Below are 15,080 nucleotides of genomic sequence, written 5' to 3' on the forward strand. Positions count from 1 at the left end.
GAAGCCTTGAATAGTCCTTTTATGAATTTATCTTTATACAGTTCTGTATGTATCAATATTTATTCTGTTTACACTTCAATAACTGGGCAATCACTCTATACATATTGTCAGAGTTTATAATTACATAGTGTAAACATCCATTCATCAGTTTTCTTCATTATCAGAGTTCATACGTACATAGATTTAACCTCCATTCATCTGTTGTTTTGGTGATTCTTACAGTCGTAATGTTTTTGAATGGGAAGTGTCTAACGCTTTATTGATGACAGCTACTGTTTAATTTGATTTTTAATAATCCAAGTTTATGTTATATCACTTATAAATATTGATATTGGTATCACGCAGGAAATACATTTGTAATAGCTGTTATTTTTAATTTTAATGCCTCCGCTAGGAATCGAACCCGGGACCCGTGACTTACTAGTCTGATGCTCAACTAATCGAGCTGAAGAGAAGTTCTCTCTAGCCAAGCGGTATTTTTCGGCTAGTATTTTACCAAGGTTACACATTAATAGGCAAAGAAATCAACATTAATTGAAACTTTCCATCTGATGCCTATCTTGTGTGTAAAGCAGTTAAACAATTTGAAATAGACATAAATGACAGGTACTACAGGTATCAGAAGAAATGTGGTTGACAAAACCTCTGTGGTTTTGACAGGTATAGTTTTTTAAAGAAAAAGTTCGCCTTGATACAATCTTACATCACAAAAAGAATGCATAGGATTAGTCTCTTCTTGTTTGAACCACAACAGTGAACCTTGTCAGAATGAGATGTTCACACTCACACAGGTAAAATATCTGTCCTGTCAGAGCACAGCACTATATGATCAAATAGTTGTATACAGTGAACCTTGTCTGAATGAGATGTTCACAGGTCACACAGGTAAAATGTCTGTCCTGTCAGAACACAGCACTATATGATCAAATGGTTACATGTTGTGAACCCTGTCTGAATGAGATGTTCACACTCACACAGGTAAAATATCTGTCCTGTCAGAACACAGCACTGTATGATCAAATGGTTACATGTTGTGAACCTTGTCTGAATGAGATGTTCACACTCACACAGGTAAAATATCTGTCCTGTCAGAACACAGCACTGTATGATCAAATGGTTACATGTTGTGAACCTTGTCTGAATGAGATGTTCACCGGTCACTCAGGTAAAATATCTGTCCTATCAGAACATAGCACTATGTGATCAAAGGGTTGTATATCCTGATCAGAATTTGTCTGATAACATCACCCCATTGTTCTCGACTTCCTAGTTTGTACGAACACAAAAATAATTGATATTTGGTTTTACTGTCGACTGGAACTGAAATCAAATTAATAAATATAAAATGATAAAAATAGTTGATACTGGTATATGATATCCAAATTTATATTTTATATATTTTATGAATTTGTATACAAATACAATTTATCTGTAGGTTTAGTTGTACATAATTGACTTTCATTGTATCTAAACTGTTGATAGTGGTATTATACCAGTAGCCATACAGATATGTTGCACGGGGACATTGATGTGCCCTAATTTGCCTTTAACACCACAATTTTCTTTTCTTTTTTCTACATGTATACTGAATCATTTTTTAAGGGAAAATTTACTGAAGATAATTATTCTAGTAGAAATACCTTTCTATCATAGTTTTTGTTAATTTTGTTAAAAAAGGGTTTTAGCAAATTTCCCCCTCGTGGTGAAAAAAGGTATGAAACAAAATTATAAATATTACCGATGCAAGTGGTGGGTAATGCTTTTTAATTATTATTTGTCAACATTATCCAAAATCTCAAATAGAAATTATTTGATGTAAACAGGACAGTGCTGTAATGAAAGTTACTTCAGAATAAAATTTGATAAATTTAACTAATTCAAATATAGTAGTTAAAATGTAGTATTAAATTATATGTAAACCATATTGATTTCATAACTATTCAAAATGTGTTGATTTCAAACTCCCACTTCCTAGGTTTTGTTATTTTTACCTGAACAATATTTTGCTGTACACTAAATCAATATCTGCTAAATTTGAGTTCATTCACTTTCATTTAATGGATGACGGAGATGTGTGTTAACAAGTGACAAACTCTAGTAGATGAACATTCCAGCGGTGAGATATTGTCTGTGGATCCGCTCGATTTTAAAAGGTGCTCTGTTCCGTTTAGCATTGTGAATTGTTGTATATGTAAACAACAGATAATCGTCCTATTCCAAGTTTGTGATTTGCAATGATTTCTCAGGAGTTTATATAATTTATTGATAATATGAGTTTTATTTTATTTTGTAATGATATATGTATGCTATTTCGTTGTATATTGTAGATCAAAACTTGACACAATGCCTATATATGGTAAAATTGATGTTGAGCCAAATGTTGCCTTATAAAGAGTTATATAATCTGATTATTTTGTTGTGTTTTGTTACATCTGTTACTGTGACCTGTAAATAACCTGTAATCGTCCAGTATTATCAAGTCGTTGCAAGAAGATTTTGATTGAGATAATGATTATTGTGTTATTATGGCTGTCCAGCTTAGTATAATCTTGGTTGTACAACTATGCTCATGAATCACCGGATTAGGTAACTTTAACAAGAGGCTTTACTGCTGTTTCCTGATAAAGAAAAACCTTTTGATCAGGTTGTCACAATTGTGTAAATTCTAAAGCACAAATTCAAATTTGTTCAATACTATTGAACCATAATGATATAAATCTATTTTAAAAATTTTGTTCCAAGAACAAAGTATAGCATTAAGGAATGATTCTAGAAGGACTCAGATTATATCTGAAATAAATTTTACTGAAGGAATATGTGGCCTTAAAAACAGTGACACAATCAGAATCCTGTATAAAAATGTACACTGTACAGTATACTGATTTTATGAACTGTAATTTTATGAAAGAATTAAAGTGTTATTACTTCATTGATCTCTTTCCCCCATTCCCCCCAACCCCCTCAATTCCCCATTCTGCATTTTGAAAGAGGTTTGCTATGATAGTAAAAATATGAAAAGTTATCTTACTAGTGTACCTGAATGATTATCAGTGTGTCTGCATGAGAAGCTGATGAAGAAACTTGAAATATTACTGAAGGTGAGAATCCTATAAGCAGCTCATTAGTAAGGTTATGTAAATGAAACTACTTAATTGGTTAAGTGGTTGATAGATCTCAAACTTTATTAATAAGTTATCAAAGTAATAGTTAACTAACAGTGGGTGTAATAAGTAATTTTGTGTGACAGAACTTGTCTCCTAAAATGCTGAAAGGCTGTAGTCACAGATAGATGTTCAGCTGTGGCCACTGATAAATAAATGTGTATGGTATCCACTGGTGATGCCGAGAGTTTCAGTTCCTTCTTAGCGTCATACTTTGTGAATGTATTAGACAGATACCTGAAGCAACTTATATTTTAGTATTCTCATGATTTTGTCTTACTCGATGTAACTCTGTGACAGATTTCAGCAATTTTGACAGCATTTTATGTGTATAGTTTACTTAGGATTAACTGTAAAAGCTACATGTAGGTGATAAAATACTGTAATTTTGTATCTTGTATCTTATAAGTCGTAAAATTCATAAAACAAAAGCAAGATTAATTGTTTGTTTATTATATTAAATAGAGCGACAGTTCATGTTAAAAATAAACAAATTGAAATATCTTATTTTGGTATTTATTAGCCCACCTCATGATGGTGGACTATTCAAATCATTCTGCGTCTGCTGTCCGTCTGTCATAAACAAATTTTGTTATCGCTATTTCTTGAAAAGGAAGAGATGGATCTCTCAAATTTTGGGTCAAGTCAGAAAAACAAAATGGCCGACAGACGGCCATCTTGCATTTTGACTTTGCAAGTTTATTATTGCTATTTCTTGAGAACTACTCTATAGATCTTTCTCAAATTTCATATGTAGGTTCCCCTTAGTCCCTTGTTGTGCCCGTTCGATTTTGGGTCTGATCAGAGAAAAAAAAAGACCAACAGATGGACATCTTAGATTTCAACTTTGAAAGTTTATTACCGTTATTTCTTCAGAACTACGGGATAGATCTTTCTCAAAGTTCATATTTATGCTTTCTTTGATACCTAGTTGTGTCTATTTGATTTTGGTACTAATCAGAAAAAACAAAATGGCCCACAAGCAGCCATTTTTAATTTTGACTTTGTAAGTTTGTTATCACTATTTCTTGAGAACTACTTTATACCACGGTCTTTCTCAAATTTCATGAATAGGTTTCTTTTGGCCCCTTGTTGTGCCTGTTTGGGACCTATCAGAAAAACTAAATGTCCGACAGACAGCCATCTTGGATTTTGGGAAGTAAAGATTGTTATCGCTATTTCTTAAGAAGTCCTGAACGGATATCTCTCAAATTTTATACCTATGTTCCTTTGGTCTCTCCTTGTGCTCGTTTGGTTTTAGGACTGATAAAAAAGAAACAAAATGCTTTCCAGGCGGCCATTTTGGATTTGGCAGGTAAAGGGTATCATCGTTATTTTTTGCCAAAGAATGTTCAAATTCTTATCATTAAGAGCAAAAACCGAGAAGTGATCCAACTTTCAAGGAGCAAATAAAGATCAAACAATGGTGGGTGCCAAGGTCTCTCTGGGATCTTTCGTATTTGTTTTATGATCAATGATTCAATAAAAACAACAAGAATGGCAAAATCTTCATTCATACTCAGGATCAATTTGAATCTGAAGGGACAAAACATGAACAAAATTGCAAATAAAAGGAGAGTATCGGACGTGAATATGTCTTACACATATCGACGAACCTCGCCTTGGAAATCTCTTGTAAGATTGTACAAAAACATAAATTACAAACCATTTTAAAAAACAACAAAAACATACCCATATGTTAACATTATTATAATCCAAACTCAAATTCAATAAAACTGTGGTAAAATATGAACGATTTCATAACTAGCGAACGGAGACGTTACTTTTTGTTTGGAACGCGACATGGTAGTTCGCAGAAAGGAAAGTTCAATTTTCTTATAAAAGGGACGTTTTTGAAGAGAGATCGGTCAAACATTCTTTAGAGTTCCCCAAAAATCACTATTATAGATATAGTATCACAACAAGACTGTAAACCTGTTTTGATAGGGCAAGGTTAAGAGTTATAAGCTTGGATTAAGATTTGGTTGATCAATAAGACATCAAAAAACGTTGTGGATTTGGATTCTTGTTAAGTTTTGGAGTGATTCAAAATAAACCGTCTTGTTTTTACGTTATGAAGATATCTACTGTAACAGCTTACATCTCATCTAAATTAAGCTGATCGAAAATAGCACATGAACAAATCCATGTGTATAGAACCCAGTAAATGTTATCTTTAAGAACCCGAGCATTATATACATCCAGAGTGTACCTCAGGTTTCCCCTTGTCATGTTTCATCAGATATATACGTCAATGACTTAACACGTCAGTTTCCATAATGAGAGGACGGTGTTCCGCCCGTTGGAGAAGTTGAGGTAGTGTAATATACAGATGTTCTACGAGAAGTCATTATATAGACGTTAAGGTAACTTTACAAGGCACAAACATGTTTTGTTGGTGTTTTTGTTACGTACATGCTTGTAGACAATGTGATGTTGCTTGATGAAGTCTGTGCTAATGTTTCACACTTAGTTTCACTGATGTAAAACCTTCTATCCGAGATCGATTTGGAAAAGTAAGGTATCTTAGTTCTCTTATCCTTGGAATTGATCGATGAACGGATGTATGGATGGACGGACTGACGTATTAATGGTAATAATTTCTCAAAACCCGATGTTTATACTCCAAGAATACAACAAATAAAATCACTGCAATCTATTTATAGGCTGAGTTGTCCGTGCTGTCATGTAAGTATGTTACCTGTTTGATGGAAATAGTGTTTATAAAAAAAGAGCTAAACGCGAAAATTTAAAGTCCAGTTTCTCAGTATCTCTCAGCATTCCTGGACTGCAGAATCTACAGGATGTCTTGTAAAGTGAAATGTTAAAGACGTCGCTGTCGGAAAAGTAACACGATGACATTTTCTTTGCGATTTTACATCTCTGACAAAACAATTTACGTGTGATATTTAGATGGCAACACTGTATAACTTTGAGCACGTACTCTGGTTATTTCTTAATCAAGATGCATGGATGTCATCGAAACATACCTATTTATCTGAAAATCTTTGTTACACACTTGTAACATTCATTTTCGCATCAATGTCCGGGAGGTTTGGAGCGGAGGCGGTTTGAATATACATATGTAAGTGAATATAAAACACAAAAGAAATAAAATAAGCCAGACATTAACATATTTCCCCTGATTTTAATACCTGTATAATAGTATATAACAAAGGTAAATTACAGTCAATCAAGCATATCGAAACATACCAGTGCCACAGACTTAAGTCCATGCCGGAACATACCAGAACCACAGACTTAAGTCCATGCCGGAACTTACCAGAACCACAGACTTAAGTCCATGCCGGAACATACCAGAACCACGGATTTAAGTCTGTGCCGGAACATACCAGAAAACGCGGACTGAAGTCTGTGCCGGAACTTACCAGAACCACAGACTTAAGTCCATGCCGGAACATACCAGAACCACAGACTTAAGTCCATGCCGGAACATACCAGAACCACAGACTTAAGTCCATGCCGGAACATACCAGAACCACGGATTTAAGTCTGTGCCGGAACATACCAGAAAACGCGGACTGAAGTCTGTGCCGGAACATACCAGAAAACGAGGACTGAAGTCTGTGTCGGAACATACTGGAACCACGGACGTAAGTCCGTGCCCGAACTTACCAGAAAATTAACAAAATCATCAACAACTTCAACTTTTAAAATGGAATTCAGTACCCGTATATTACGTTAAAATTGCATACAGTTACGCATTTGTATTCATAGAAGATGGACATTTTGAACTTTTATCAGAACGTACAACATGTGACAACATACTTAAAATGTTAAAAGTTTTTCAAAACATATAGCGGGACTAGAATTTCACAATTGTTACACGTGATTTATATTATAGAAACTGACCAACAATTACCAAGAACACTAGTAGTACACACATACACCAGCAAGTTATTCATACACATTGTACAACACTCAACTTAGACGAGTGTTCAAAAACAGCTAATAAGTACATTACCTGTATCCAATCGTGTATATAGGTATACACACGTGTACATTATAGGTATACACATGTGTACATTATAGGTATACACACGTGTACATTATAGGTATACACATGTGTAAATAATAGGCACATTATCTGTATCCAATCGTGTATATAGGTATACACACGTAAAAATTACCTGTATCTACACGTGTACATTATAGGTATACACACGTGTACATTATAGGTATACACATGTGAAAATTACCTGTATCTACACGTGTACATTATAGATATACACACGTGTACATTATAGGTATACACATGTGAAAATTACCTGTATCTACACGTGTACATTATAGGTATACACATGTGAAAATCACCTGTATCTACACGTGTACATTATAGGTATACACACGTGTACATTATAGGTATACACATGTGAAAATTACCTGTATCCACACCTGTACATTATCGGTATACACACGTGTACATTATAGGTATACACATGTGTAAATAATAGGCACATTATCTGTATCCAATCGTGTATATAGGTATACACACGTAAAAATTACCTGTATCTACACGTGTACATTATAGGTATACACACGTGTACATTATAGGTATACACATGTGAAAATTACCTGTATCTACACGTGTACATTATAGATATACACACGTGTACATTATAGGTATACACATGTGATAATTACCTGTATCTACACGTGTACATTGTAGGTATACACACGTGTACATTATAGGTATACACATGTGTACATTATAGGTATACACATGTGAAAATTACCTGTATCCACACGTGTACATTAACGGTATACACAAGTGTACATTATAGGTATCCACACTTATACATTACCTGTATTAACACGTGTACATTACCTGTATCCACACGTGTACATTACCTGTATCCACACGTGTACATTACCTGTATCCACACGTGTACATTCCAGGTAATCTGAACACCTACCACTTCAAAGTACTCTACGTATACAAGATATATTGATAGATAACTAACACTCAAATAATTATTCATGTTATCCAGAAATCATTTGTCCATTTTCATATTAATTTTCTCTGAATTGAATTTGGGGGAAAAGAAATGAAAAAAAAAATTAATTTACCATCAAGCTGTACATGATCATTATACAATTGTGTACAAGCAATTATCATATCACAATTCTAAATACCTGATACATGTTTTGCATAGGAAACAGAACTTTTCAACATCAACATTTTGATAAAACATTAAATCCCAATGCAAACACTAGATCATCAACGTAGATTTACAGCACAAGTAATAAAGAAGTGTTATTGATTAACTAATCATGGATTATCGTTCTTTGACCTTGGAGAATCTTGACTGTACCGAGTTAACAAGCACGACTAGAAATTATGTAAAAGTCATTGTTGGAGCAAAGACATCAAAAACGTTAGCCATGAAAACAAAAGAACCGACACAATGATAAAGTCATTGTATAGTGGCAGTGACACGGGGGACGAAGTATCCGATCAATCAGTATAAAGGATCATGTGATAGCCGATCAGTCCGAATAACGGATCACGTGATAGTCGATCAGTCAGTATAAAAGATCACGTGATATTCGATCAGTCAGTATAAAGGATCACGTGATAGTCGATCAGTCAGTATAAAAGATCACGTGATAGTCGATCAGTCCGTATAACGGATCACGTGATAGTCGATCAGTCAGTATAAAGGATCACGTGATAGTCGATCAGTCAGTATAAAGGATCACGTGATAGTCGATCAGTCAGTATAAAGGATCACGTGATAGTCGATCAGTCAGCATAAAAGATCACGTGATAGTCGATCAGTCCGTATAACGGATCACGTGATAGTCGATCAGTCAGTATAAAAGATCACGTGATAGTCGATCAGTCAGTATAAAGGATCACGTGATAGTCGATCAGTCAGTATAAAAGATCACGTGATAGTCGATCAGTCCGTATAACGGATCACGTGATAGTCGATCAGTCAGTATAAAGGATCACGTGATAGTCGATCAGTAAGTATAAAAGATCACGTGATAGTCGATCAGTCCGTATAACGGATCACGTGATAGTCGATCAGTCCGTATAAAGGATCACGTGATAGTCGATCAGTCAGTATAAAGGATCACGTGATAGTCGATCAGTCAGTATAAAGGATCACGTGATAGTCGATCAGTCAGCATAAAAGATCACGTGATAGTCGCTCAGTCAGTATAAAGGATCACGTGATAGTCGATCAGTCCGTATAACGGATCACGTGATAGTCGATCAGTCCGTATAACGGATCACGTTATAGTCGATCAGTCAGTATAAAGGATCACGTGATAGTCGATCAGTCAGTATAAAGGATCACGTGATAGTCGATCAGTCAGCATAAAAGATCACGTGATAGTCGATCAGTCCGTATAACGGATCACGTGATAGTCGATCAGTCCGTATAACGGATCACGTTATAGTCGATCAGTCAGTATAAAGGATCACGTGATAGTCGATCAGTCAGTATAAAGGATCACGTGATAGTCGATCAGTCAGCATAAAAGATCACGTGATAGTCGATCAATCAGCATAAAAGATCACGTGATAGTCGATCAGTCAGTATGAAGGATCACGTGATAGTCGATCAGTCAGCATAAAAGATCACGTGATAGCCGATCAGTCAGCATAAAAGATCACGTGATAGTCGATCAGTCAGTATAAAAGATCACGTGATAGTCGATCAGTCAGCATAAAGGATCACGTTATAGTCGATCAGTCAGTATAAAGGATCACGTGATAGTCGATCAGTTAGTATAAAGGATCACGTGATAGTCGATCAGTCAGTATAAAGGATCGATGCCTCATCAGTGGACAAATTAGAGCAGAAGGAATGCAGTTACAAAAATCAAAATAAAGCTCCTCATTGGCCAAATTCGACGTCATCACTATAGGAATTATCTCGGTATTAGAAGTGTCACATCAATATCTTACACGTTTTAGAAAACAATGACAGCCGTCATTTGTATAGAACTGTCTACCTCAACAAATCCTTACTTCACATGATACGTATATAACGCCCATTATCACAGAAGAATAGGGCATTGTTAAAATAAATTCGTTAACTGGAAACAATGGGGAAAATATAAAACTTCAAAAAGACAGGAAATTCTGAATAAAAACAAAATCTTTGTCAATTTTGTAAAAAAATTGTTTCTGGATAAAAGAAATTTAAGGTATAGCCTTGAAGACTTGTTACCAGGGCAAAACTGTACCAGTGAAGTCGACAAGTGTACCGTTGGTTTCTTCTGACATAGAGGAAAACACGTTAAGCATGCCTTGGACACTCTCAGTCGGTGAGACGGGAGCCGCTTGTCCACCCATATCAGTACGGACCCACCCCGGGTGGACAGCGACAGCAAGGATCTCATCCGTCTTCAAATCGATACTCTGGTTCTTCGTCACCATATTAAGTGCTGCCTATTAACAAATAAACAGAGATCGGGTCTACTACTGAAGATCGTCAAAAAATTCTATCAAAAGTTTCCGATTTTGTCAATTTGGGGCATCTATAAAGTTGCAGGATGAAAGTGTGTTGTAAATGTGTTTGACGGTAATAATATGGTAAAATATATTAAAGGCATTAAATACAGTTATCAAGTGTTTCAAAAACATCTTGAGCCTTTACACTTTCTTCAAAATTACTTCAGTCAGAACTACTTCTCTCCTCAGGATTGTATCTACCGAAAACTTTACATACCCTCCTCAAATATTCTTCGTACGAACAGGCTAACTTACGAAATATCTTACATACGGGGCTCCAGCCCTGAAGAATGTTTTATTATTTCTCGATAGAAACCCGTTACAGGTACTGACACACTTATCTCTACATAAATAATCTGTACATCACGTGACGGGTAACTGACGTACCTTTGATGCCCGGTACAGGTACTTACATACTTATCTCTACATAACTAATCTGTACATCACGTGACGGGTAACTGACGTACCTTTGATGCCCGGTAGGGGTATAGACCACCGGACTGGTTACTCTCCACTGACCCCAGTATGGACGACATGTTGACTAGTGCGGCTTTGTGCCAGGACATCCCTTTTTCCGATGATTTCTGGGCAGCGAGTTTCAGCAGCGGAACGAATGTCTGAAGTCGGACATGAGATTCAGATTAATTTATCATAGAAATCAACACAATGGTAGTTAGAACACATCATAATAAAACTATAGACATAGTGTGTACATTCATTGTATTTATGGTTCATACATTTAATAAATCCAAATACATTTCTCGGTTTTTTTTTTAAATGTTTGAATAATTCCTTATAAAAGAAAGAGGAATATTTTCGCCATAGCATTCGCCAAATAGCTCTTTTCATTCAGTACTGATTTGTGGATCTGCCAATTGTTGTCAATATGATCATTTCTGTATAATGTACTAAACGGTAGATGATACAGGAATATCTATGTAGTTGGAAACGATAGGCCACTAACAACATAACACCTATATGTAGAAACGACTTAATTTTGTTTCTCGCGTGTTCTCTGCTTCTCCATATCACCAGCATAAAGAGAACATGTTGCCTCCATTTAAATCAAATATTTAATATCTCAGACCAATAGATTTTACCGCTTTTTCCATTTCTTCGAATTCTCCAAAACTTGCTTCTCCCCTAAAACACTCCTTAAATTTTAAAACACGATCAACAAATCTGCCTGCAGGTCCGAGAATAACTGGCTATAAAAGATGGTTGACAATAGATTGGCTGACCAAGCACATGTAGTTTCGCCGTAATAGAACATAACGAAAAACGTCAACGATGTACAATCAATTGACAAAATTCTATCGTAAAGAGAAATGAAGTTCGACACTGAGCTAAGCGTAAAGCTTTCGGTTCGATTGCAGTTAACCGTCACGTGTAGGCTAAAATTATCCCTAAAACCAGGTGCTGAGATGGCCTTAGAGGCCACACACTGGATTATCTACCCTCGTACCACTGCTCTCCGATTAATTTTGTTCCGTATCGCATGTACCAAGCTTTAAACCGGAAATGAGATAAACAGGAAATGAAACGTGCCTAAATTCTGATTGGTTAAGATCGGCCTCTATTCCAGAATCAACTAACAACCATAACTTTTGAAATACATTCTGTGATGTCGGTTTATGGGCATACTACTTCAGATTCTGGTTTTGTTTATCAAGTCTATTCCTGGAGAGAATTCACGACTGACGTTGTAACCACATATTCCGGGATATTCCGTCGCACGCGACAAACACGAAATAATACAGTAAGCAATATTTTCTTCACCTGTGCTATAAGGAGTGGACTAAACACATTGACGGTGAACTGTTCTAACATGTCACTGTTTGTGATATTCCCTAAATATTGTTTCTTGTAAGCGATGCCGGCATTATTAACGAGCAGATTGAGACCCTCTTCAGCAAGAACACGCCGTGTGACGTCATATACCCCCTGTATCTCGTCCAGTCTTGTGACATCTGCAGGCAGAAACGACACTAGTAAGTAATATGACGACCTGTTGATAGATTCATAAAGAGTGTTGATGAATAAGTGTCATAAAACACATTTCAAAGGTCTCATCAGTTTAAAAGCGGGACAGGTTTTAAAGAAGGACTGTTTATTTATATGTCACACGTAAAGAAAGGTTCGAAAACCTGCATTTAATTTCATAATTGTGGTTTTTCTAAACTTGATAATTTTGCCCATGATTTATCTATTTAGATTTCCTTTTTGTGTTTTATGAGAGTTATTCATCTACAAGGTTTCAAACAAATACCTAACCAGATTTACAGTGGGGTCGTTTTACCTGTGCAAGGGTGACCGGTGCGACAACGTTGGTTGTGTACACTGACGTCATCAGTTCCGGGGTGGTGTCCGCGAAGCCAGACCGAAGATGTATAGCAGCATTACACACTATAAAGTTAAGACCTTCACCTTCTAGCATCGAGGAAATGTTCTCCTTCAAGTTATTAAAACTATTGAAGTCGCATACGTCTGGGAGGGAAAGAAATGACGTTCTATCAGAATATTTAAAACTAGAGGTTCCTTATTCTAACCACTGACAACTAGTTTCAGTGTTGTTGACTTTAAATAGGTAAACTTGTGACTTAATTTATCAATTCTAGACATGGGATAATCAAATCAGACACAAGTTGTTACAACTAACCACTACCTTCTTCCAGTGTAGAATACGTCACAGTAATTAATTATGACATCAGGGTCAATACACACAGAAGCTTATATCTAACTTTCCAGACTGTCACGTGCTGGTTGACCAAGGCAGATACATAAAGTTAGATAGCAGATAGAGTGAGCATAAACTGAGAGTCTCGTGAAATTCCTGCACTCTATGGATCAAGACTATAGAAAACAAGACCACTCGGCGAATCCCTGCCCCCTTCCCCTACCGACACATCACCACCAGGGTCAAGTCATACCCCAAGTATGAAGTTCCGGTGACTAGCTGTGAAGGAAAAGCCAGAAATCTTTTTTTCTTATATGTAGGTCAAAGGTCAAAATGTTGATCAAAGTGATATATGCCTCACTATTATGAACCCATACAATTGTTAGATTGTGGGTCAGAGTGGCCTACTTTGATACACGATATACTGCCTCAACATGATGATACTATACACTCACTACCTATGGAACTCCACAGACAGGTAGTGTGCGAAACAGAGTCTGGCCAAAATTCTTTGGTTTAGGTCAAAGGTCAAAATGTAGGTCAAAGTGACATACTTTGGAGACTTGACACACTGCTACACCAAGGTCAACACATAACCTAAGTAACAAATTCTCGTGACTAGTAGTGAAGCAGATAGACAAGATAGCGGACGGAAGGACGGATTGACACAAAGCGAAACTATCTTTCATGACAGAAAAATGCAAGATTAGAGTAGGCTTATTATAATCAGAAAATCTAAATGCCATCAAACACAATTTTGTTTCCGATATTTTCTATATTTATTCATTGAACCCATAAGATTTTGTAATATTAGACTAAATAATGTCTATCTTTCACATTCACATATTTATACTAAAAACGGAGTAGACTGAACATCTCTGTATCCAGAGACATTTTCAGGGTCACATAGATTTATACTTGTGATGAAAGGAGAGCAATTAAATCGACATTTGAGTGACATGTCATGTTTTCACATAAACCTAAAAGCTTAACACTAGGGCCGATTTAATAAAAAGTAGCGTATAAAACGACTTGTTATCAGCAGCGCACAGACATGTACCTTATCAGTCCCTTTAGATGTGATGACAGCAACTGTAGAAAGAATGTTAGTACACTTGTCAAGGACGGGGTCACTTTAACGGACATTACGTTCCTGTGAATCTCAATTTATTTCTTGTTTATACGGTTTTTCGTTTATTCGAGTTCAATGGGATATACACAAAACAAAAGAGTTCCCCCGTTTTTAACGAAATGTCTCCCTGTCTGTCTCTATCTACACACAATAGCATGTTACCGAGAACGTTTGTACATACCCAATTTCATAACCTTTACACAGGAGTGCGACTTGGCAACTTCTTGAAGAGACTGGAAAGACAAAAAAAATTCAGGGTTTACTTACCCGGGTAACATAATATAGACATCTAAAGCGAATGTGGGTCATAGCAGTAATTTAAGATGTACGAGGTGACCACGAATTTTAACTCTGACCGGGGTCAAGATGTCGAACTCCACGAAAAATTAACCAAGTGGATACTGAAGTACAGACCGTGGCTGTATCCGGATTCCGACATGTTGCAAACAAATATTTTGGTGGCGTAGCAAAGCAGACGATCTGTTTGACAAATTCTAATCCGAGACCTCTGTTGGCACCAGTGATAAGAACAGCACGAGGTGCAATCGACATTCTGCTTGTGTAACGTCTTCCGAGAAGATCTGTTAGTATTTTAGAGTTATCCCCCTTGGACCG

The 15,080-nt window shown here is 36.2% G+C and overlaps 1 protein-coding gene across 1 annotated transcript; it reads right to left on the bottom strand.

The window, feature by feature from the left end:
* Window positions 1-6,293: 6,293 nt before the first annotated feature.
* On the bottom strand, window positions 6,294-15,017 carry LOC132555534 (C-signal-like). The gene is made up of 5 exons (XM_060219882.1): window positions 14,880-15,017; window positions 14,647-14,698; window positions 12,956-13,143; window positions 11,124-11,273; window positions 6,294-10,593 (listed from the first exon to the last, which is right to left on the bottom strand). The coding sequence occupies exons 1-5, from the start codon at window positions 15,015-15,017 to the stop codon at window positions 10,369-10,371; spliced, it is 753 nt and encodes a 250-aa protein (XP_060075865.1). The 3' UTR covers window positions 6,294-10,368.
* Window positions 15,018-15,080: the final 63 nt, after the last annotated feature.

The sequence above is a fragment of the Ylistrum balloti genome, unplaced genomic scaffold, assembly GCF_031769215.1.
Source record: "Ylistrum balloti isolate Yb309-2 unplaced genomic scaffold, AGI_CSIRO_Ybal_v1 Utg370504, whole genome shotgun sequence".
NCBI lineage: Eukaryota > Metazoa > Mollusca > Bivalvia > Pectinida > Pectinidae > Ylistrum > Ylistrum balloti.

Coding starts and splice junctions, on each gene's coding strand:
- LOC132555534 (XM_060219882.1), bottom strand. CDS start 15,017: ATGTCGATTGCACCTCGTGCTGTTCTTATCACTGGTGCCAACAGAGGT. Junction 13,144..14,646: donor TGTAAAGGTTATGAAATTGG/GTATGTACAAAC, acceptor TTTCCCTCCCAG/ACGTATGCGACTTCAATAGT. Junction 11,274..12,955: donor CACCGGTCACCCTTGCACAG/GTAAAACGACCC, acceptor GTCCGACTTCAG/ACATTCGTTCCGCTGCTGAA.